General features: G+C 43.0%; 2 protein-coding genes across 6 annotated transcripts in view; one reads left to right on the plus strand and one right to left on the minus strand.

Annotated features, from left to right (window-relative positions):
* The window catches only part of TMEM87A (transmembrane protein 87A), a 29,883-nt gene extending 12,436 nt beyond the window's left edge, over window positions 1-17,447 (minus strand). The window contains exons 1-12 of one of the 4 annotated variants that reach the window (XM_045013615.1): window positions 17,015-17,447; window positions 15,939-15,999; window positions 14,460-14,557; window positions 12,602-12,718; window positions 10,420-10,473; window positions 10,256-10,309; window positions 9,058-9,208; window positions 7,770-7,831; window positions 5,526-5,709; window positions 2,638-2,737; window positions 1,074-1,167; window positions 164-235 (exon numbers count right to left, since the gene is read on the minus strand). In XM_045013615.1, coding sequence (XP_044869550.1) covers window positions 164-235; window positions 1,074-1,167; window positions 2,638-2,737; window positions 5,526-5,709; window positions 7,770-7,831; window positions 9,058-9,208; window positions 10,256-10,309; window positions 10,420-10,473; window positions 12,602-12,718; window positions 14,460-14,557; window positions 15,939-15,999; window positions 17,015-17,248 — 1,281 coding nt within the window. In that variant the 5' untranslated portion in view covers window positions 17,249-17,447. The remainder of the gene's footprint in view (window positions 1-163; window positions 236-1,073; window positions 1,168-2,637; window positions 2,738-5,525; window positions 5,710-7,769; window positions 7,832-9,057; window positions 9,209-10,255; window positions 10,310-10,419; window positions 10,474-12,601; window positions 12,719-14,459; window positions 14,558-15,938; window positions 16,000-17,014) is intronic. The other 3 variants (XM_045013612.1, XM_045013616.1, XM_045013613.1) reach the window with 3 other exon arrangements.
* A 1,266-nt stretch (window positions 17,448-18,713) lies between these two features.
* GANC (glucosidase alpha, neutral C) overlaps window positions 18,714-24,264 on the plus strand; it is a 51,727-nt gene continuing 46,176 nt past the window's right edge. For both annotated transcript variants that reach the window (XM_045013610.1, XM_045013611.1), the window contains exon 1: window positions 18,714-18,959. In XM_045013610.1, the coding sequence (XP_044869545.1) occupies window positions 18,931-18,959 (29 nt within the window). In that variant the 5' untranslated portion in view covers window positions 18,714-18,930. The remainder of the gene's footprint in view (window positions 18,960-24,264) is intronic.

The raw sequence follows: 24,264 nt of genomic DNA on the forward strand, positions 1-24,264 counted from the left end.
CCTAGGAGACAACATACAAGATGTGATCAACAATCCTCTCGCACATACACAAATTCATTCAGTATGTTATTTTGTTAAGAAATTCACTTGTACTGGTCTCTGCACCAGGCACTGAACATTTCCTAGAAAAATTAGTCATACTGGGCAACTTCTGAAAGGATATCCATAAAATAATACAGGCATCAATCACTGATAGACCCAAGTTAGCTATCAGAGCCATAGCGCCATAGAAAAGCTGAAAGGGTACCAAATGAGAGACAAAGTCAAAATAAGCTGTCCCAAGAATTCAATCACGTCAGGTGCAAAACCAAAGCCAGAGACTCTTCTGATAGGCAAGTTTTAGATTGTGAAAAGCAGCAGTGCCACTGCAGGACTGATATTGTCCTTCTGAAGCTGAACTCCATCGACCTAAAAAATGACTACGTACAATAAAATCTTTAAGAATTAAAATAGTCTTCATCGGGCTATTAAAATATGCACCTTGAAAAATCTGCAAGGAGCACCCATTTCTATTTGCCAGCGTGGTTTTTTTCCCCTGCACAAGACCCAGTGAAACCTCCCTTGACTACTAGGCACAAATTCAAAACTTTGTCAATTCTGGACCCAAAAAAACCCGCTTATCTTCAAGTATTCCTATTTCAAAGCACCAAAATTATTTTCCATCGCAGAGAATTAAATTTTGGGGAGTAGACATGGCAAGTGGGGGGGAGAGATAGCTCAGTGGTTTGAGCATTGGCCTGCTAAACCCAGGGTTGTGAGTTCAATCCTTGAGGAGGCCATTTGGGGATTGGTCCTGCTTTGAGCAGGGGGTTGGACTAGATGATCTCCTGAGGTCCCTTCCAACCCTAATAATCTATGATTCTAAGAAAATAGCTGGAAAAATAAAGCCTTCTCAACAACATTCCACAACTGTCCTCTCTCCCCCCTTAGGCGCTGGGAATTTCATTCTCCAAATTTCCCTATTATAGCACAGCCGAAGGATCCTTCACTACATTACAGTATATGTAATCACACAAGACCAACAATTGCTACATGTATGGCACATATGAAAACACAGGTAAGAGTCTACTGACCCCTGTGACTCTAAGGACACCTTCCATGCCAGAAAATAATAAATAGAGCACTCCAGCCGTAACTACTTTGTGAAGAGTGACTCCAAGACGAGGCCTGCAGGGAAATATAAAAAAAGTGAAAAAAAGATAAAACACACACAATTCACACACGCAAAAAAGGCACACAATTCAAGGTTTCTCATCACAAGTTATAGATCTAGGAAGTTATTTTGTCACGGTGCTCTAAGTTCATGGCTTTGTCCAGGCTTGAATTTAAAGGTGTGATTTTAAGAGTACAGTACAATGAAAGTTTCACACACTATGTGTAAGGTAAAAACCACTTCAAGACAGACTTAATTTCAGACAGAAAAAGTTTGTCTCACACTTCATGAGAATTTATAATATACATACACAAGTGGTCTTCTCTAACCGCTTTTTGAACATTCAAAAGAGTTTTAGACTCTTTCACTGTGAGAGATAATGGATTAATTTCAGTCTAGTCTAAGAACCATAACATCCCCAAAATCTAGCTTAACGTTTTCCTTTCTTGGCTTTCTTTAATCCTGGTTCTACCATCTTCTGAAATACTTTTATTAATGTATAGAGTTATTCTGATCTCTATGCCAAGCTTTGTCTCACATGTTCTCTCCCCTCTAGATTACACTCATTTTAGCAGGGCTTTGGAGCAAAGCCTGGAGCTGGAGCAGCTCTAGAGCAGTGGAGCTGCAGGTTTTTGCCCGGAGCTGGAGCAGAGCTGCAGCACAGCTCTAAAGCCCTGCATTTTAGTGCCTTTGGTCCTGCATCATAGGTCTTATTTAATCCTTTTGCATTTGTTGCATCCTTTCTAGTTTTTCCACATCTTTCTTAAAAAAGATCAGAACCAGAACTGCATATTCCCCCAAGTGGGTATCTAAAGTTGTCCCCACCCACTCATCTCCATACTTCCTCCCATCTCAAGAAAATTCAGCAAATGCACTCGGTTATCTCCACCTGTTTTAGTCCCGTTACTATCCACCTTTGAAGCGTTTAAAGAAAATATTTTGAATGATCACACTTCTACCATTCCCCATAACTCACCCACTTACCGATATTCTCCCTCTCCTGGACACTGAGCACTTGGTACTCAATTATATTCACTGCATACTAGTACCTGATCACGCATGCACACAGCCTTCGCACACACCTGACTACAGCACGGAGCGTAACAGTGTTAACAGAATCCGTTACTTAGTGCTGTCAGCAGCTACTTTTTTTTTTTTTAAAAAGGGTTAATTTTTAACATTAATATTTAATTAAGCTCATATGCATTACAAAATGTCATTTTTCAGTAGATAGGTCAGCTTCCTCACTGAGGGGGTCTCTAATTTGCCTATTTTAAAGAGAGAAGAGTGTTGAACTACAGAAAGATTTTTGCCTTCTCTCTAAAATTCTCTTTCCATTCCAATAGTTTTTTTACTTAACATTTTACTTCATTTTGTCTCACTGCAGCATCCATTTTCAAAGTTTGCTAATAACATTCAAATGTCATTTAACCACTTTAAAGAAACATGTTCAGCCTGTAACATGAGATGAGGTTGTTACTCACTTAACTATCCCGTATCCCAGGCTGACGATGATGACCAGAGTTCGAGCCAGTGAACGTTTCACTGCAGAAAGCAGCTCTGCAAGTATCAGTGCACCTTGGACTACCAACCACAAAGCACAAGAAACTTGGTTACTAAACATATAATTCAGGTTCTGAATAAGTGCTGCAGGTAAGAGCAACAATACAGTGGTCAAGACTATTCCTAGAAACGCAGGTTAATTAAAATGCATCAGTGTTCTTAATCTTTTTGTTATCTACTGTTGGAGCAAGCTTCCAGGAAGAGCTGAATACTTCATTCAGCACCAAAGGAGTTACTGAGAAACTTTTTTTCCCCTCAGAAAATGCTTGTATGCATATGGTCTACATAAGATAGATAAGACAGAACCTACTTTAAGTATTTTCTAGCAGAGAGATGAACTGAAGAATGTTATTTCAGTCCCATACCTCACCAGAGGGTATACACAAGTCATTAAATCAGACTGAATACCTAACGATCTTAATTCATGCGGAAACCCTGAATATGGTAATGCCCTTTCCCATTCCTTCTTGCAATACTTTGGATATAGCCCTTAAGCATCTCCTAGGCATTAATAGCATCCCAAGTAGCCAACCAACAAGATCCTCTACGTCAGGGGTCCCAAACACGCAGCCCGCGGGCCGCATTTGGCCCACAAGGTTATTTTCTGCAGCCCGCGAAATCCTCGTGCCCCTTCCCCCCCCCCAGCATTTACCTAGAGCAGGCTCTGGCTCCCTGCCCTGCCCCCTTGTCGCTCCGGGAAGCGGAAAGAACGTGGGGGGGGGAGAAGAGGCGCAGGGGTGTGTGTTGATGTTGCCTCAGGCACCGCCCCCGGCAGCTCCCACTGACCGCGGTCCCCATTCCCGGCCAATGGGAGCTGCTGGGGGCGGTGCCTGAAGCAACAGCAACACACACCCCTGTGCCCCTACTCCCCCACATTCCAGCCGTTTCCCCCTCCTGCAGTCGAACCCCCTGCCCTGAGCCCCTTGCCACACCCCGACCCCTGCCACACTCCTCCTGCACCCCAACCCACTGCCCTGAGCCCCCTGCCACACCCCAACCCCACCATACCCTGCACCCCTGCCCTGAGCCCCCTGCTGCACCCCAACCCCCTTCCCTGAGTCGCCTGCTGCACTCTGCACCCGACCCCCTGCCCTGAACCCCCTGCTTCACCCCAACCCCCTTCCCTGAGCCCCCTGCCGCACCCCTCCTGCACCCTGATCCCCTGCCACACCCCTCACCCCTCCTGCACCCCACCTCTCTGCCCTGAGTCCCCTGCCGCACCCCTCCTGTGCCCCGACCCCCTGCTGCACCCCTCATCCCTCCTGCACTCCACACCCCAACTCCCTGCCCTGAGCCCCTGCCACACCCCACACCCCTCCTGTACCCCCTGGGGGAAGGAAGGTAGTGAGTTGGGGTGGGGATTTCGGGGAAGGGGTTGGAAGAGCCACAGCCTCATGGAAGGCGTGGAGTGGGAGCGGGGCCGAGGACAGCGGGGGGAGGTGTCAGTAATGCGGCCCTCGGGCCAATGTACTAGTCTTCATGTGGCCCTCGTGGTCATTTGAGTTTGAGACCCCTGCTCTATGTTGTGGATCAGGACAGCTGCATGTAAAAATTCTGTAAGACCATGTTGTAGTTTCACTCGCTCAGATCCTTCTTTAAGATCTTGGTGGGAAGCCCTGTGCTAGTGCATCCCACCTAGAACCCAACACACTCCAATCAGCTTCAGCTGCAATCTGACAGTGAGTTGGTACAGTAATTAATTTTGGTTGCTACCAGCCTGAGCCAGATTATAATTAGTGATCTAGATAGGTGAAATGTCATATCCCAAAGCAAGTCACACAACCCATTAATTCACAAGCCGGCTCTGTCTATAACTCAACTTGCTGCATCTAGATTTGGCATTTGTGATCTATTACCTTGCGTTTTAAGGCTTTTTGATGTACTATAGCACAAACTTCTCTAACACATAAGGATGTAAGGGCGATCAGAACAGCACAAGTATCAGCTTTAAATTAGTTTAAGTCAGATCCTAAAATGTTTTTGAAGTATTTTCTAAAATACTACATGATAGAGTCATAGAAATGTAGGGCTGGAAGGAACCTCAAAGTTATCTAGTCCTTCTCTCCACACTGGGGCAGGAAGTATACCTAGACCACCCATGACAGATATTTGTCTAATCTGTTTTTAAAAACCTCCAATGACAGGGATCCCACAACCTCCCTAGGCAATCTGCTCCAGTGCTTAACTATCCTTATTGTTAGCAAGATTTTCCTATACAGACATAACCTACATAGCATGTTGAATTTAAGTCTCAGAGAAGATCAAAGCACTTTAGAAACAGGATTCAATTATCCCTATGAAGTGGGTATTATACCCTTTTTACAGATGGGACAATGAAGACTGAAGACTTCAGTTTAACAACTTTCCAGAGGTCATCCAGAGAGCCTGTGGCACAATTGGGAACAGAATCCAAAAACATTGGATACTTATTCCTTGTTCTGAGGTGCCCAACTTATCAAATAGTTATTGAATATACACTACCTAATTAGTTATATATTCAAATGAATCATTACCACCTTACCCTGCCCATGGCAATGGGTATGACTACACTACAATCAGAGGGGTGACTGCAGAATATGTAGAGCTATTGTTTGATCTAGCTAGATCAAACAATAACAGCGAAGCCACAGCAGCACATACTGGTTGAACAAATACATATCTAGGGTCACAGAAGGGCTTGTACAGCTCCACTGCTAGAATTATTCAACTGGCTAAATCAAAGCTGCCTCAGGATGTTGACATATGCTGAGTCACATTTCTGATTGCAATGTAGATATACCCATAATTATAAGTTGTCCTTGGTACATACCAGATTCTCCCGTGTAGCGGATGTTCTGGAATTCTGCATAGAAGACTGCTTTCTCCAGCATTCCCAGGAAGATAACCGCACCAATCCAGAACTGGATCCTCAGGAGATCCCGCCAATAACAGGCTGACCATGCAAGCCACAGAACTCCAAAGAACACATACACGATACACATCACCATGAAAAACTATTATATCAGGAGGGAAACAAGGAAGGGATTAATAGAATGGTTAGACCCAAAACCATTTCCATGGAAGGACAGTGCATGGATTTAATACAGCTATATTTTCTTGGTAAAGCACAGCAGCTTGTGAAGTGTCTATATCCAACTACTGTGGAAAGTTTGGTTTGTTCGTTTGTTTGTTTTTTAAACTTTCCACAGTAGCTGGATATAGACATTTCACATTTCTTTCCTGGGGTTCTGTAGCAGTCTAGAGGCATGATACAAATTTCTCACTGCCAGCAGATGGAATCATTGTAACTGAGTTTGAGTGATTCCATTCTTATACAAGAGGAGCTTCGCAACTTATTCTCGGCTGATTCTGCCAAAGGAGTAAAGCACATATCACTAGCCTAAAAAAACTCCTATTAGAATCTGTGCTTGTACAAATCATCCCCCAAACACCAAGAAATATTACCCCCTTGCACCTGTTTGTTCTTGTAGTTCCAAACTTCTCTGCCACCCTTAAGGGACATTTCAGAAACTTTCCTGGAAAGATTTAATGTAAGAGGTAGGCTTATTTCTCATACCATTCTGTAAAGCACAAGTTATGGGGTGATTATTGGAACCCTTCCCTCCCAGGTAGGAAAGAGACTTGCTTTTCATTACAGATCTGTTTGGTCATTTCCCCCAGTCCCAAAATCACCTTTTGACACATGTGGCCAGCAAATAAACAGTTTTTGACCAAATTTGAGGTCATTCAAAAAGAGGCAAGTAAGACACAGGACCTAGAAAAAGCCTCAGAAATTAATCACAAAAGAATGTTAGTTTGAACACTCTGCTATGTTTCCAAAGTGACTTGTTTAAGAGACTTAAGTAAAGTCATCAAGATCTTTCAGACATGCATTGCATAGAAGCAAACTTGACATGCTGAAAAACAGATTTCATAAGTTATTTGATGGATTAGAAACATCAGAACACCAACCAGATCATGGCAAACTCCCAATAGATCATTGAGGCTCAATGTGCAAGAAAGATGAGGATGAAAACAATAAAGCACATAAAACAAATGGCCACTCAATATGGATCAGCTACATGGCCAGAACAAAGAAGTGGGACAGCATGGGGACAACTGCAGTCTCTCCCTGCAGTGAACTAGTTTTTAAACTAGGCCATTGAGAGACAAACTGCAGAACCTCAACACACTTAATGATCAGGATAGGATTTTCTTCCCTATACACCTCCATGTCCAGGTTAGGCATACAATTCAAAGAGAAGGACCTAGCCACAGCAGCTTCAGTCAAGGCCCTCCATCACAGGTGCACTCTAGACTTAAAGGCCCTTTTCCTGGATCTCTCACATTGGGTCACTCACACAAGTTAAATGAGCCTTAGAAAGTTCTGCTGGATGCTTTCTACTTCTGCAGAAAGTGAAGTGTGCAGCATATCAATCACAACCAGAGACTACTGCTTACCCCCGCCCAGTAGCAGAGATCACTGCAATCAGACTAGAGACATTACTTTTTAATCAGTCTTTTTCCAAGGTCTCTATAAAGGGGGATGAAAATTTTGTTCAAGTCCCTTTACTTCTTCAGCCAGCAGGAAATCACTTCACCTCCTGGAAAGAAACAACTAAGAACTGAGTCAGCTACAAGTTGAGTTATTCTGTCACTGGTGGCAGCGAAAAACAGTAGGGAGTGGCTACCACTAAAGAGCAGAGAAAGCAATGACACACAAAACGGTAACATTAAGCAAAAACAAAGAACAGTGAGTTTCCCCAGACGAGCTAAGACAGGAGAGTATGTACTGAAAGTTGCAATTCATGAGTGGATAACTATACTAATGATACTGTTGCCCTCTGGCATGACTAGTCTACAGCAGCTATGTTATAGCACTCCAATAAGAAAAAAAATACTAGAGCATGCTAATTCCTGAACTTTGCAGAGTAGGGAAAATACATGAAAAACAATGTTCTTTATTCATGCTGAGCCACTAAGTCACCATGAATGACTACACTGCTCAAGAAAAATTTTTGCTGGGATTTATGTCAACTCTGTAGGCGAACTAAAGAAAGCCAGTTTTACTTACAATCATGAGAGGATAGTCTGCAAGAGAGAGGTACTCATATGGACCCTTCAGTTCCACAGTCACTGTCAAAACACAATCCAACTGTTTTGAACAGGAATCAAATAGTGCAGCACGTCTTAAATGTAATTTGTACTTCAATCACAAAAAAGATTAAGCCTTATATAAAACAATGAATTTTACATGCTTGTACACCTCTACCCCGATATAATGCGAATTTGGATATAACGTGGTAAAGCAGTGCTCCCGGGAGAGAGGGGGGGTGTCTGCAAGCTCCAGCGGATCAAAGCAAGTTCGATATAACGCAGTTTCACCTATAACACGGTAAGATTTTTTGGCTCCCGAGGACAGCGTTATATCAGGGTAGAGGTGTATTTAAAATGACATGCCCCATTATACATAGTAGTCTTCGTTAGTGAAAAGTAAATTATATTAATTTGTGCTACAAAGAGCCTGTGCAGACTAGGGCAAGTTCAAGACTACATTTAAGCCTTAATTTTGAATTTCCTTATTTTTCCCAATTGCCTATGCTCTGTAGCCACTTTAAAAACAATTGCCATGCCAATAACATTTTAACGTAAGATATGCTAAAGAGTTTAGCATTTCCTCAAAGGAGTGCACATGGTTCCAAGTCACTGCTAGTAGCAACTGCAAGGTGTTAATTTTGATCTTGCAATGCTCTACATCACTTGAGGCCTAGCTACTTAAGTGTGTTACTATAAACAACTACATTAGTTGGGTGTTCTTCCAAGATCCTTACATGGAGGGACAATACTCAGAACTGAAGTATCAGAGGGGTAGCCATGTTTGCCGCTTTTAGAGATCCAGACTAAGAGTCCTGTGGCACCTTACAGACTAACAGACGTATTGGAGCATGAGCTTTTGTGGGGTGAATACCCACTTCGTCGGATGCATGTGCATGTGCATCCGACGAAGTGGGTATTCACCCCACAAAAGCTCATGCTCCAATATGTCTGTTAGTCTATAAGGTGCCACAGGACTCTTTGCCGCTCAGAACTGAATTACTGACAACTCGATAGTTTCCACCATTAGTTTGACAAAGTCGAAAGCTGTTATCCTCCTGATACCATGCATGGCTCATCTATTGCCTTAGGCTGAGGGGAGCTGTAATGGAGAATGTAATTATGTGCAAGATAGAAGTTGGAAGTCTTCAAACTGACACTGGGCTGCACAGTATATATTACATAAAAGCACCTAAATAATGTCTGATAAGAGCATTCAATAAGTCAAAAATAAATAAGAGAATGAAAGATGACTATATGCAGCTTACTTGTAAAGAGACTCTCTTTTGGATCAGAGGAGGGTGCTGTTATCTCCCTCCTTTTCATGTTGATACTAGACTCCTTCAAGGCTGAAATCCCAATTTGCACAATGAAGATATATGGCCCATCTTTCCGGGTTTGGATCACAGCATTCCTTGCCTGAAAAACAAGCTTCCAGATGTACACACAGATACACAGAGCAAATCAGATCAATTCAAAACTAACATCTTCTGATAAGACTCCTGAAAAGATTTTAAGCAAGCACAGTATTCACAGATGAAGCTACAACCACAATGTTCTCCCCCAAAGCCCTTATGCTGGGAAATATATGAATATGACTACATAACATGATGAGAGATGTCCACCAAGTGGACATATATTAATACTTTTCATTCAATCTCCGACCTGTTCTCACAGTTGTAATACACTACGGCCAGGCTCCTAAAGAAAAATGTGGTTTATAGGCAATGCACTAAAAGTTAGTAAAGCTAATCAGACAGACCACCACAAAAGCTACAGTGATATCAGAAGAGAGTCTCTTTCCTGGGTTCAGCTCCACTAACATTAACACATTCACCAAGACTATTTTGCTTCTTACTCTCTGAAAGCAACAGCAACAACAGAACTATACCGAGTTCTTTGGCTTTGATGGTAGCAATTCAAATTGTATAACATGAAACAGCAAAGGTTATTGAGATGGAATAAGAACTTTCCATATTGATCATTTGCTGTAGAAATTACTATTGGCTGCGGGACATCCCTCATGATTAAAACTCAGATCTGCCAATAAATCAGATATTTGATAAGACAAAATTATCAATGATAAAATCTGTTAAGGCTGATACAGATTATATACCAACATTAGCGTGTTAAAAATTTAAACCTAACTACTGTATTTAATTTTATTTCTGATAAAACCAGTCTGACCTTTAATGGAATCCAGAGAGAACATGAACTTAAAAGAACTAAACATTTCATATGAAAAATGTGAAACACCTAGAACTACTGCCAAATTACCTACGTTCCACATAATTATTACACTATAACAAGGCTAAAACATATCTAGCTTCCATAAAATTCAGTGTAGCAAAATTAATAGCACTACTATTAATACATACTAAAAAGAATTTGTGCAAATATAAAAAAATTTATTTAGAGTTGCTAGATTCCACACCACCCTTATGCCTAAAATCCTCAGATACTTACAGTTTTCTCTGCCACCATTGTGTGGTTTGTTGCATTCTCCTTATCTTTTAAACTCTTAAAGACATAAAAAGCAGCATATTAATCAAGATTCCAAAAGCTTCCCATCCACCCACACCATCATCAACCCCCTTTAAAAATCATGTACACCAAAGAAAAGGAATTACCTCTTGTTTTTCATCTGAGAGGTGTTCTAGGGGAATATACTCTTTATAGAAAATCTTTAGGATAAAAAAAAAACATATATATAAACACTTTCTTAGAAATATAAAGACAAGTTATACCAGCAGTGTTTCTGCTGTTAAAATTAGATTACAAGAAAGCAAGCACATTCTGAAAAACTGCAACAGAGGGTTAACTTACAGGGAGAAGCCCTTCTCTCATTTCCCTAACCTAGACTCTCTCCACAGCTGGGATAAAGTTTTGTGCACTTGCTTAGACTAGCCCTTTTAGGAGACGGAATTACTAAATACAACAGGTTTCATTTTTTAGAAATGGACCGACAGATTTAATTTGGGGAGTAAAGAAGTAAATTCCCATAATAAAGCGTGCACCACTTAGAGAGTTCTAGGCACCTCCCTGTGAGAGGTAACTCACGAAGAAAAAAGGTGGACCCAAGCCCTTTTATTTCTTTATGCATAAAAGAGTCCTGAAAGGGTGGGTTTAGTTGGGTTGTATTTGCAGATTTTTTTTTTGCTGCTTGTTTTTCACATAAGAAATTCCGATCTTGACTACCCAGAAAGACAGTACAGCGACTAGAGAACTAATGAGACTACTACTTTAGAAGACCCTGAAAGCTAAGCAACTGAGTGGGAAAGAGTCTTTGGCCAGACTGTTTACAATCATTTATTAGGTGATACACATTGGGAGAAAGGATGTCTTTGTTCAAGATTTCAGTTGTGATTTCAAAGGCTCCCAAGGAAAAGTCACATAGGGTATATGTCTACACTGCAATAATACATCCATGGCTGGTTGTGTCAGCTGACTTATGCTTGGGGTGCTTGGGCTGCGGGGCTACAAAACTGCAGTGTAGACATTCAAGCTCAGCCTCCAGCCCAAGCCTGAAAATCTACACTGCAATTTTATAAGCCCAGCAGCCTGAGTCAGCTGACACAGACCAGCGATAAAGTGTTTTATTGCAAAGTAGGCATACCCTTATGGTCTTTTGACAATCCCAACCTTACCACCTTGGCCATTCAATTAATATATGGCCTCCTAATACACAGCTGAGATGCACAAGAGCTCTTCCAGTAAAAGCAGAGAAAACAGTTGCCTGCTTTTACATTTAGAAATATCAGAACTGTCAACGTATTTTAAAATGTGTTTCAAGCCATCTTTATACATCAAAGTAGTTAAAAGAGCACAAATATGATTTTTTTAAAATCCTTTTCCAGTCACCTTTAACTATGCCTCATTGCTTACTTAGTATGCCAGATTCAACAGTTAAGAGAAGTTTCCTGGTGTTCACTACAGAATGTCCTTTGTTTCAACTGGGAACAGTCTAATACAGATGCCAAGCTGCACATTTCTCCTTGAAATCTCTACGTACAAACTGTTAAACAAACAGTACATTTACTGACGTTTGGTATTAATAGAGTTGTGCAGATTCCCGTGGCAAGATACAACTGGTGTAGGGCATGTATTTGTACACGCCCCCTTGATTCCTTTCCACAAGCACATACCGCCACGTGTCACTGCCCACTTGGGCCCTCCTCTTTCCCCTCTTGTTTGGTCTTACGCTTTAAGCACTCTTTTGCCCTTTCACTATGTGGACTTCAGTTGCTTGAAGTTTCTAATTTATTGACAATGTGTTATATAATTTACCTATCCACCTACTCTTTAAATTTATGTTCATTTAAATGTTAGTCTTGAACACTCACCTGGCAAAAAAGCTGAGGTATTATTCAGCAACGAATGTAAAGCCCAGTTTGCTGTGTATTTCCCACAGCCCCCCAAAAGCAGCACCCACTCTGACTGTGCATGGACACACCCACAACCTTCCCAGCAGTGAGCTCTATGCCATTCCCCAATATGAAGTAGACACAGTGTTGCCAATATGGAAAACTCCACCATTTAAGTCTGCTTTTGGGGGGCAGACTTTGAACAGTAAACATTAAATAAACCAGAACAAAAATCATGGTTATAATTTGTTTGGTTGTTTGTTATTTGTTATACACACACAAAGATACATCTTCTCCTCTTTAAGGCAGGGGATATGTACTCATCAGCTAAGGCAGCACCTGTAGTTGCAACAAGCCCAACTGTTCCAGTAGGAATCACCTAATGCTTTCCTCTGAATGTGGTATGAGAGAACATGGTGGGATTACAAAGCCTTCACCAACATCATACCTGTGGTTTGAAGAGCTCAGAACAGTTGGGGAAGAAGAGTGAAGCCATGGCGTAGGATCCTGACCAACCTGTATGTGCTTCAGCAGTGGCTCCAAAATAAGATGCTGCTTGATCATCCTGTCAGACATAATATAACTTATGTTTTGGCATTTGATATATCAAATGATTTTTCTCAGCAGCTAGAAAAATTGGAAAGCAAGACAATATCTCTAACGTACAAACATCTGTGAAGAGAATAGGACATCTAAACCAAAAAAAGTATTTCCCATCCTGTCCATACAAAATGAATCCACCCAAATTAATTACAAAGATATTTATAGTAAAAACCCCTTCCACGTAAATTTAGAATGGGGATCACAACACATCTTAGAATTGATCTCTTCGGTCTCTAACCAGAGAGTGGCAACTAGTTGTTCCATGATTTTTTAAACATAATCTTACACAATTATATACGTACAGAACTGAATGCAAGTCAGTCTACAAAGTTATTTTCACGAAAGTTGCACTGTAAACTATAAATATACAGCATATATAATACAATACTAATAGTGACCATTTGTTACCATATAAAAGGAACCTAAGTTCAGAGCTAACTTGCTTAATAATCAACTGCACCTGAAATAAGGTTGTACCACTGATTTAAAAAAAAAAGTCAACATGGCTATTAAGGCCTCAGGCCTGCAAACATTTACACCTGTGGTTAATTTTAAGTACATGAGTAATAGGGATGGAATTAGTGGGATTACTTATATGCTTAAATTTAGAGGAGAAGCATAAATCTGCAACATGGAAGCCTAAATTATTAAAATTGCTAAAACAGAAAAGAGAGTTTAATATAAGTTATATTCAGTACATTTTATGAACCTGAGAATGAAAATTAAGTAAACAAGAAAACTATCACAAAGTGCCACAAGTAAGTATCTAAAGTTGTAGAAAAGTTGTATATTCTACTGTATTTGAGAAACAGTCTGCATTTATATAATGTACAGACTTGTAAGTAGCGTACGCAATAGGGGGAAGAATTAAGGCTGAATACAACCTCAGTTTAGGTATTTGCTGACCTTGGCGTGCTAAATTCTCTAATAATTTTTTTGTACTGAATATTAAGTGTTTGAGTTTTTAATCAGAGTTGATGGGTTTGTTTGGGTTTTTCTAGTTGCTTTTTTATCCTCTGCATCTAGATGAAGAAAATTAGTGTAAGCACTCAAGAGCTACTGGCCTGATCCAAAATCCACTGAAGTCAATAGAAAGGCTCCCCTTGAATTCAATAAGCTTTAGATCATGCCCTCTGCATTTCCCAGTTACCGAGGAGTCTGTTACCACCAGAGTACAGATGCCTTCCTCAGAACAGCAGACTGACAGGAATGAGATATAAATGATGTATCCAAGCTCAAATCCACTAAGCCGGGGTGGCCAACCTGAGCCTGAGGAGCCAGAATTTACCAATGTACATTGGCAAAGAGCCACAGTAATACATCAGCAGCCCCACATCAGCTCCACCCTGCTCTCCCCCGCTCCCAGTGCCTCCCACCCAGCGGCTGCCCTGCTGATCAGCACCTCCTTCCTCCCTCCCCACACCTCCTGATCAGCTGTTTCTTTGCATGTAGGAGGGGCTGGAAGGGGTAGAGTGGGGACAGGGCCTGTGGCAGAGCCAGGGGTTGAGCAGTGAGCACCCCTCAGCACATTGGAAAGCTGGCGCCTGTAGCTCCAGCCCCGGAGTAGGTGCCTATACAAGGAGCCGCATATTACCTTCTGAAGAGCCGCATGTGGCTCTGAAGCCACACCTTGGCCACCCCTGTACTAAGCAACCATGACTTTAAAAAAAAAAAAATACCATGCAGTTCCAGATGATTCTTACCCCAAAGTTGGAGACTTCATTGTAGCAATCAGAATGTCTAAAGTACCAGGTAACATTGTAACCCTGCAAGGGATCACAAGCCTTCTCGTCTCCTTCAACTACACAGAAAACAAGACAGAAAAAAATGTAACAAGTCCTCATATGCCAGGTTTTCCCCTAGCTATTAATGGACTAGTACCATACATAATGTTACTCCCCTGCCCAACTACAATAAACAATGAAGAATAATATGCTTATTCAAACAAGGGACCAGCAGCAGAAGAGCAGTGTTCTTCTGAGACAGAAACTATTGTTCAAAAGAACACAAAGTGACGCATATGGAGACTAGAATTCCATTCATTCTGATGTTACAGGATTCCATTTGGGTGACTGAAGATGTGTGAAATTATTCAACACAGTGAAGCAGGGTGGTTAAAGCAAATGAGACAATTCTTGTAAAGCTGGGAGCACCAAACTAAGGGTACGTCTACACTACGGGACTATTCCGAATTTGCATAAACCGGTTTTGTAAAACAGATTGTATAAAATTGAGTGTGCGCGGCCACACTAAACACATTAAATCGGTGGTGTGCGTCCACGGTCCGAGGCTAGCATCGACTTCTGGAGCGTTGCACTGTGGGTAGCTATTCCGTAGCTATCCCATAGTTCCCGCAGCCTCCCCCGCCCCTTGGAATTTCCGGGTTGAGATCCCAGTGCCTGAGGGGGCAAAAATCATTGTCGCGGGTGGTTCTGGGTAAATGTCGTCAGTCACTCCTTCCTCTGGGAAAGCAACGGCAGACAAGCATTTCGCGCCTTTTTTCCCTGGATTGCCCTGGCAGATGCCATAGCATGGCAATCATGGAGCCTGTTTTGCCTTTTGTGACTGTCACCGTATGTGTACTAGATGCCGCTGACAGAGGCTATTCAGCAGCGCTACACAGCAGCATGCTTTTGCATGACAGCAGAGATGGTTACCAGCCATATTGCACCATCTACCAATCCATAAATTGGTAAAAAGATGATCATGGCTACCAGTCGTTTTGCACCATTTGCTGCTGTCATAAGTGCCCCTGGCTGCTCTTAGCCAGGGGCGCAAAAGCCAAATTTGGGAATGACTCCCAGAGTCAATCCCTCCTTTTTGGTATCTAAAAATAGAATCAGTCCTGCCTAGAATATGGGCAAGTGTACTAGAGAACCACTGTATCAGAGAGCACAGCTGCTCTGTGTCAGATCCTGCAGAAATTATGAGCTGTATGCTATTCACAGGGGGTGCTCCTGCAACAACCCCACCTGTTGATTCCATTCTTCCCCCAGCCTTCCTGGGCTACCGTAGCATTGTGCCATTCTATGGCTAGCAGATCATCTACCAATGTAACCAGTTTAATATCTCTGGATAAATCACAGTTTTATGAGCACTTTCATCCAAGTATTACTACATTGTGATGACTACTAGGTTGAGTAGAGACTAGCATAACAGACTCATCCACCAAAAGCACTTACACTTCAGGAAAATTGTGGTGTTGCTGAAGAGAACCTTTTCAAAATGAAAAAACTTCTTCCCCTGCAAAGACAAACAAGTAAAGAGACGATGAAGACAATTGGATAGCATTAGATCATTTAATTAAGTAAACACTGCTTTCTTTCACCCAGAATTTCAAGCACAATAGTTAAGAGAACCCAAACTCTTGCAAGAACTTGCCTAACTGATTTAGTATTTATGATTCTTACACCTCCAATTCCAACATATCCAGCCACACCTACAAAGGAGCTCTTGCAAAGGTGTTTTATTTAAATCAGACTTTGCTTCTTTGTGATCTATAAAAAGGGTCTAGGTTTTGTTTTTTCAAAAGGAGTTTTAGCCCTAAAACTAACAGGAGCTGTGATCCTCTCTAATTTTGCGGGAAGACCTCAAGGATTTCTCAGAGGATATGAACTGTTAGTTTTCACAACTTGGCTGACAGTGGAGAAAAGCTGATTCTTTAACAGAGATGTCCTTTCACCAAGAGCTTTTAATCACTAATGTTAAACAGGTATAAAACACAGTTTAGCAGTCTGATAAGAAAACCTTCCTCTTCTCAAATGCAGTTTCCATTTTCTAGACTCTTTTGAGGTCATTTCACTAGCACCAAAGGCATCGGAGTGTCTTCCGGGCTATACAAATGCAAAACAGGAGGGGCCAAAAAATAAATCAATCTAAGTTTTCGGCCCTTCTACACAACTCGAAAGAAAAAGGGGCCCAACAAGCCCAACTCTGTTCCCTTTTGAAGGTCACCTTTAGGTCTAGGAACACGTTACTGAGCAAAGACAATGGCAAGACTCTCACGCCCCAGGAAAAAACCCAACAGTGCAGCGAGCAAACGAGCAGACAGCCCCGCGCAAGCCCACTGCCACCCTGGCGGCGCTTCGCCGGGACACCCCCAGCGACACCTCCGCCCCTCCCTGCGCCGGGGCCCGCAGCCACCTCCCGCCCGCCCGGGGATAGGGCGGGGCAACGTCCCGTCCCTCCCGGGCTCCGCTTCCCGGATCTGCCCTTCCCCCGGGATCCGGGATGGAGCGACCCCCCGGCCCGCTCTCACCATAGGCACCGGCAGCCGCCACCTGGAGAGCTGGGCGGCGCCGGCCGGGCCTGGGCCCGGGAGCAGGAGCAGCAGCAGGGCCGCCACCGGCACCAAGCGGAGTCGCCGCCACCAGCGCGGCGGAGCAGCCATCCTGCAGCAGGGAGCGAGCGCGCGCGCGGAGCTGGGCTGTGTCACTGCCGCCAGCGTCGGGGAGGGGAACGGGGGAGGAGCTTCTCCCCACGTACTATTCATGCGTCATCGCAACCTTGCGGGGCAGAGAGATGACGTCACTCTTGGAGCCGGTTGTGGTGTTGTGCGGAGGTGACATCATCTTGCTGCATCATCCTGGTGATGTCGTGACAGAACTTCACCTCGTTGTATTGTGACATGAGGCCATCACAGTGCTATCCTTACACCAAAACGTCATCAGTTTGTATTGGGCCCGTCCCACCATGATACTGGAGTTACTATATCACAGCAGGTGTCTAAATTGTTACAGACATACATGCTGACAGGTATTTTGAATAAATTATCCAAATAATTGAAAATGGCATGATTATATAGTGTTTTTTGACATAAAACATGCAGACATTTAAAATGATGTGTGTAGAATTTTTACACACAGAAATTCCCTAGAAGTAAATCTTATAATGCTGCATCCAATGCTGATACACACATTTTATCAGGACAATAATGCACAGCAGATTGTGAGTTTTCAACTGATACCCCACAATGTATGTCTTGTACAAAATTTATAGTTTTGTAAAAAGGGTGAACATTGTGCCATAGACAGTCACTTTAATTTAATTGTGGCACATGATGAGGCAATGCAAAAGTTAGTCTAACTACATAAACTAAAAATAGGTTGTGCAGGTTTTATCATCATACTTTTCCAGCCATTGAAGCCTTTTTCAGATTGTATGGGGGCATAGCATTGACACATTTATTTACTTTTATTAGATTTCACTAAACAGTGCCTGGCTTCCTACTTTACAAAGAACAAAGCTTAATAATAAGTTAAAATATGAAATCTCCATAGGCAGGTCCATTTACAGAAAATGGTCTCCAAAAGAGTAAGGATTGCAGTTTTAGTTGTCTTACAGTGAGGAGATGAAGTCTAACTTTAGATCCCATTATGAGGCTTTTGACTACATCAGAAACGGTCATAGGAGTCAGTCAAACCATTAAAAGGTGGGAGAAATTTGCTAATCACCACCACATTTTCAAAGTCTAAACCTGATCCAGGGAACTGAGTCCAACCCAGGTCAGTGATGACCAAACTTGTTACACTCTGAAAGAGGTTTTGTGGCTTATATGAAATGAGTTGTTGGTAGGGACACAGTCCATTTCCTAGTGAACAAGTGACCACATTATAAGAACTACCACCAAATATGGGACTCACTGGTAATCACAGTAGAGATACTAATAACTGGATGATCATGTGAACTGAATTCCCATCAGACTGTAAAGGAGGGGCCTCTAGGGCAGGCAGGAAAAGTTTGCCTCTAGTGTAATTGCTCTATAAATAAATTGTGGGTTTGCTCAGAGGATTGTCAGCTGCAAGTCTGGTGATGCTGCCAGCACTTAAATAAAAAAATGCCGTCTTGTAGATGTTTGCCAGCTGTTTGTTTTCCAAATACCTTCTCCATACCCACCCTGATAGCAATTCTCTGGGCACCACACTAATAAACATGTCACGCCATATTGTCATTTGCAGTTAATCTTTACAAGCAAACGGCATTCCGACCAACTGCTGACTAAAGAAGAACTCAATTTCCCAGAATCCTTTCAGAGACGGTGGAGTCAAAGGTTGTCATTGGCTGAAGGCTTCCCTCTGTGATTGGTACTGCAGGATCAGTAGTGAAGGTGAGGAGACATTTACCGACAGACATAGATCAAGTCAAAGCACTGTAGTACAAAAAACACTGAGTTTAATGGAACCAGCTAAGGAAGAAGAAAGCAGGTAAAACACAAATAATTGTGCGATTGCTACCTACACATCTGAGCTAACAGGATAGTGCTTGGCTGGGGAGGAAGGGGAGAGAAAGGAAAGAGTGTGCTAGAAGAAAAAGTGCCTCATTTTCAATTTTACTTTGCAAACTTAATGGCTGTCATCATTTGAGGACATCGTTTCTTTAACATACAATAAGAAAAGTTATGGATCAAATATTTACAAAATAATATTGATAAGGCACTGAAAATAGCAGGCAAACATTAGCAAACAATGTAAGGAGAAATAACTTGACACTCAGATTTGTAAAAGCCTACCTTTTTCCATGTTGATGTCTAAATATATTGAATATGTATAAAGTATGTTTGGTAACTAAATTGGTCCACTTTCATGGAATTGACACACAGAATGGTACAGCCCTTGTCCCAGTAGTTTACAATCCAATTTTATAGGATACCCCATTTCATCACATTACAAAGAATGAGAAGTGGATGGGATGGAAAAGGTCAAGGGTGACAGCAATCAGATTGTGCAGTTATTCAGTTTAGGCATGTGCATCTTTAGGTGCTTAATTTTAAGAGTTGGGTTATTGTCAAACTTTTGAGTGCTTAACTTTGGAACCTAAAGAACGTTCTTTTAACATGGGTATTTTGTATGTAATTTCCTAAGTTTTTTTGTTTTGTTTTGTTTTTTTTAAAAAGGAAAAAGGTAAAAACAAATTTTGTTATGTGCAGCTATGTAGTGAGGCAGACTGGCCTCCCTCTAGTCCCGAGAGGGAGGAACCCTTACATCAGGGGTTCTCAAAGTGGAGGTCAAGGGGTCACAAGGTTACTCTGTGGGGGGTCTCAAGCTATCATCTTCTGCCCCCAAAGCCCGCTTTGCTGCCAGCATTTATAATAGCATTTAATATAAAAATTATATATTTAATTTATATGGGGGAGTCAGATTCAGAGGCTTGCTGTATGAAAGGGGTCACCAATACAAAAGTTTGAGAACCACTACCTTACACTTTTCCTGGTGGGCACAGCTAACCCAACCCAACCCCACCTCCCTTACAGGAAGTGCAGGGGTGAGGCAGGACGTATAAGAGTAGGGCCCTGCAGCTCAGTTACAGGCAGATATCCTTACTAGAGTGCTGAACCCTCAGTAAGGTCCAGGACCAGCCACACAGTAAACCGGCACCCTGCAGTCCCAGGAGATGGAAGGCACTGAGGAGATACCAGAGGAAGGGCTGTGAGCCAGAGTCTGGCGGCGACAGAGCAGCGTTAGCAGAAATGGGTGGGAAGTAGCACAGGGAAACCAGACCTGGGTACAGTTGTGCTGTCAGGACATGATGCAGCAATTTTATGTTCCCTTGCTGACACCATGGTGGGATCATGGGCCATGGCTAGGGCACTGGGCTGAACCTGGTGGAGCAGGATGCACACAGGTCTCCCTACCCCCTGTTGCTGGCCCCCATGTGAGGCTTGCTGCATCCTCACCTTAGACCAGGAGGCCTGTCCCAGACTGTTGTTGATTTCTTCCACCAGGAGACCAAGGACTATAGATTTGCTTACTCATGCCCAGACTCTTGTTGCTTGTCCCAGCCAGGAGGCTGTGGGCCATACTCAGCCTGCACACAGGAGGCCTGAGCCCTATTCCATCCAGGCGCCCGGGCTACCAGCTGTTAGGCTGAGTGCTGGGTCCTCCATTGGAGATTGGAAATACAGAGTGGGCAGTGCTGCAACCACAAGTCAGGCCTCCCCGACAACATGCAGCTGACCTACTGACTCCTCCACACACGGCCCGAAGGGAGCACCCTGACCCGAGAGGAAGGAACCCTTGCAAGCTGGAAGAATCTTTCCCTCATGCATCACCATCAGGGTTTGAACCAGAACAAATTAGTATAGACTTCTACCACTTGAGCTAAAGAAATAAGGGCTAGACTATCAAAGGGGACTTAGATGTTCCAGCTCCTAGGGCTCTGCCTCCCAATGGAATTTACAGGGCCAGGCCCGGCTTAGGTGTCCATGCCTTCTGTGGGGACAGTTAGACACCTAAGAAAGGGATTTACAGAAGCCAGCAAGGAGTCACCGAAGCTATCCAGCAGTAACACACAGAGGAAAGCAGTGGGGCTAAGACCCATGTCCATAAAGGGACTTAAGCATCAACCTCCCACAGATCTAGGCCTTTGGTACCCAACTAACAGGGCAGAGGAAGGAGCCTACTGCCACTGAGGATTCACAGCTGCGAGCCTTCTCCTGGAGATAGGCACAGAAGCCCTTTCTCGGGGCAGGGGAGAGGACGGGGGATGGACAGAGACCAACCCTCACCCAGTTATAGCCAACAGGTCACTCTCCTGAGATATAGGAAACTTGGATTCAAGTCTGTGCTCTAAAACAGGCAGAGGGAGGATTCAAACCTGGGTCTTCTACATCCTAGATGACTGCTCTAACCACAGGGTATACAAACACACCTACTAGCCTGAAAAATTCCTGACCTGCTCATCTCTCATTTGTGGGGTTATGAGTGCTCTGAGCATGCCTACAGGATCTGGCTCCACAGGGAGATAAGTGGGGAAAGTCTAGTTTGAGAAACCTGCTGGGGTTTAGGCATGAGCTAGGGTGCTGAGCAGCTCTGCTGTGTCAGGACACAGACAGTTTTGTGTGTGCCCACCAGCAGAAGTTTAGGCCCCTGCAGGTTTAGGTGGCAGCTGCTTGGTGGTCAATGGTGCCTAAATTTTGGATTTAGGCACCCAAATAAGCAGTTACATCCCTGAATCCCTTTGTGAATCTAGTCCTACAATAGCTGGCAGCAGAAGATGACTTCTTGGCAGGAAGGAAATGACCTGCCAGGCCTGGAAGTGTTTGGAAGGAGAGCAGCTAGGGTGGGGGAAGATGGACTGTTGGGGCCATTTCCTGAGTCTGCAGGGGGTGTGAATGGGGGAATCCCAGGCCAAGCTCTTCCCCCACACCCCTACTACAGCTGCTGTAGCAGCTTCTGGAGATTTAATTCCCAGTACAGTATGTGCAGCCCCCGCTGCTTTGGTGGTGGTATGAGCCTGACACTTCAGAATGTTTGTGTTATTTTGACATACTGCCAGAATTTTCCCTGAGGAATGAGAGCGAGAGAAGAGAAATGGTGATTTTCTAAACTTTATATCTCAGCAAAGCCTGAATATTTAATGGCTGTCATGCCGCATCAGACCATGGGGGGCGGGAGGCCTTGCCCCCTCTCAGAGACTACAGCCCTTCACCTTCTGGGAGGCAAGGCCTAGCAGCTTAAGTCAGTTGTCCAGGGCCATAGTCTCAGATACTAGCACCTTGTATTCATTGTATCTGGCAATAGTGCTTAATCCTTCAAGCAGTCACCACAACCCATAGTATGTGCTGGAAAGAGTACAGGGGGGACCCGGACCCAGGCCCACCCTACTCTGCCTCCTCACAGCCTGCATCCACTCACCTCCTCAGTCAGGCCATACTGAGCTGAGCCGCTTCCTTTTATACCCTACTACCAGCTGGAGCATGCTCAGCAAGGGTGATGAGGTGTGGCCTCTTGAGCCCCCAGTAAGTAGTTAACCCCTGCTGGGCCAGTATGGGGTTAGTACACCCCATCATAATGGGACAAAGAAAAAGCACTTCTCTACCCTGAGGTTTCTCTCCCTCTGGATATCTAAAGACTACTGCAAAAAATGGAAGTGTTCAGACTTCTCAAAGGTCAAAAGAATCTTTTATAATGAAAAATTTTAAGCAGCCTAAATACAGAGGTCACTGCCAACTCTCTCAGATTAATTAATACATTTGCCATTGTATTTGTTTATTTCAACCAGCAGTTAGGACTTGATTCAGGAATCACTTGTCCTTCTCTGGCCTATATTATTATGTAGTAGGTCAGACTTGATCATAATGTCCCCTCTGATTTACAATGTATGCATCCATGAATTAACTATAATATTGTTTATGATCAGGCCATAGTTGCATATATTGCATCTATCTGCAATTTTATATGTTGTATGTATAAGCACGGCCATCCTGAGTCAGACCAATGGTTCATTTAGCCCAGTATCCTGTCTCTAGCAGTGACTATTACTTGAGTTTCCAGGGGAGTGTACAGAACAGGGCGGTTGAAGTGATTCATCCCTGTTTTCCCCTCCCAGCTTTTGGCAGTTAGTGGTTTAGGCTCATCTTAAGTATGTGGTTGCATCCCTGACCATCTTGGCTAATAGCCATTGATGGGCCTATCCTCTTTGAATTAATCTAATTCTTTTTTGAACCCAGTTATACTTTTGGCCATCACAACATCATATGGCAATGAGTTCCACGGGTTAATTGTGCATTGCATGAAAAAATACTTCCTCTTATTTGTATTAAACCTGCTGCCTACTCTTTTTATCAGGTGACCCATGATTTTTATACTGTGGAAAAGGAAAATAACTCTACTTTTTTCCACACTATTCATAGACCTCGGTCATATTCCCCCTTAATTGTCTCTTTTTTAAGCTAAGTAACTCTAATCTTTTAGCTTCTCCTTGTATGGAAGCCATTCCATACCCCTGATTGTCTTTGTTGCCCTTTTCTGAATCTTTTCCTGTTCCACTATATCCTTTTTGAGATGGGGCGACCAAACTGGACACAGTATTCAAGAAGTGGGTGTACCATGTATTCATATACTGGCATTATGATATTTTGTCTTATTTTCTATCCCTTTCCTAATATTTCCTAGGATTCTGTTAGTCCTTTTGACCACTGCTATGCACTGAGCTGACATTTTTCAGAAAACTATCTGAATTTATTGTATGTATGTTTTATAAGTGGCAGTTATTACATATTGACAACAAATGAGATCAAAATCTGTTGGAAGATGTGAGGCACTTCCGTTTTTAGAATGGTCAGAACTACTGGCCTTATTTTCCCCTGGATAACATAGGTATTTAGCTATTAATTAGCCATTAATTAAAGCACAATACTTAATTACTAGCATCTATTTTTCTGAATTCTTTGGGCTCAGCTATGATACTTTAGAGGGCTGACTCACACAACCCAAGTTGTGTTGTCTGGAAACTTTTGGCCTGTTCTTAAAAGGGTTGATCATCTGTGAGTGAGAGTTGCGTATGCTCAGTACCTACTAGGATCAGACCCACTATGTCTTTGGGAAGACTATTTACTTCCAGAGATAATGGGGAAGCACACAATGACTGAGCAGTAGAATTTATTACATCTCTTCAACGGGCATAGCCCACACTCCCCTCACCCTGCCAGCTGTAGGGGAGGCAAGAGAAGGCATTCCTGAGTTTCTCCCTCTCCATTCCCACCTCTAGAAGTGGACCATGAACTGAGTT

Source organism: Mauremys mutica, chromosome 4 (genome assembly GCF_020497125.1).
Source record: "Mauremys mutica isolate MM-2020 ecotype Southern chromosome 4, ASM2049712v1, whole genome shotgun sequence".
In the NCBI taxonomy this organism is placed as follows: domain Eukaryota; kingdom Metazoa; phylum Chordata; order Testudines; family Geoemydidae; genus Mauremys; species Mauremys mutica.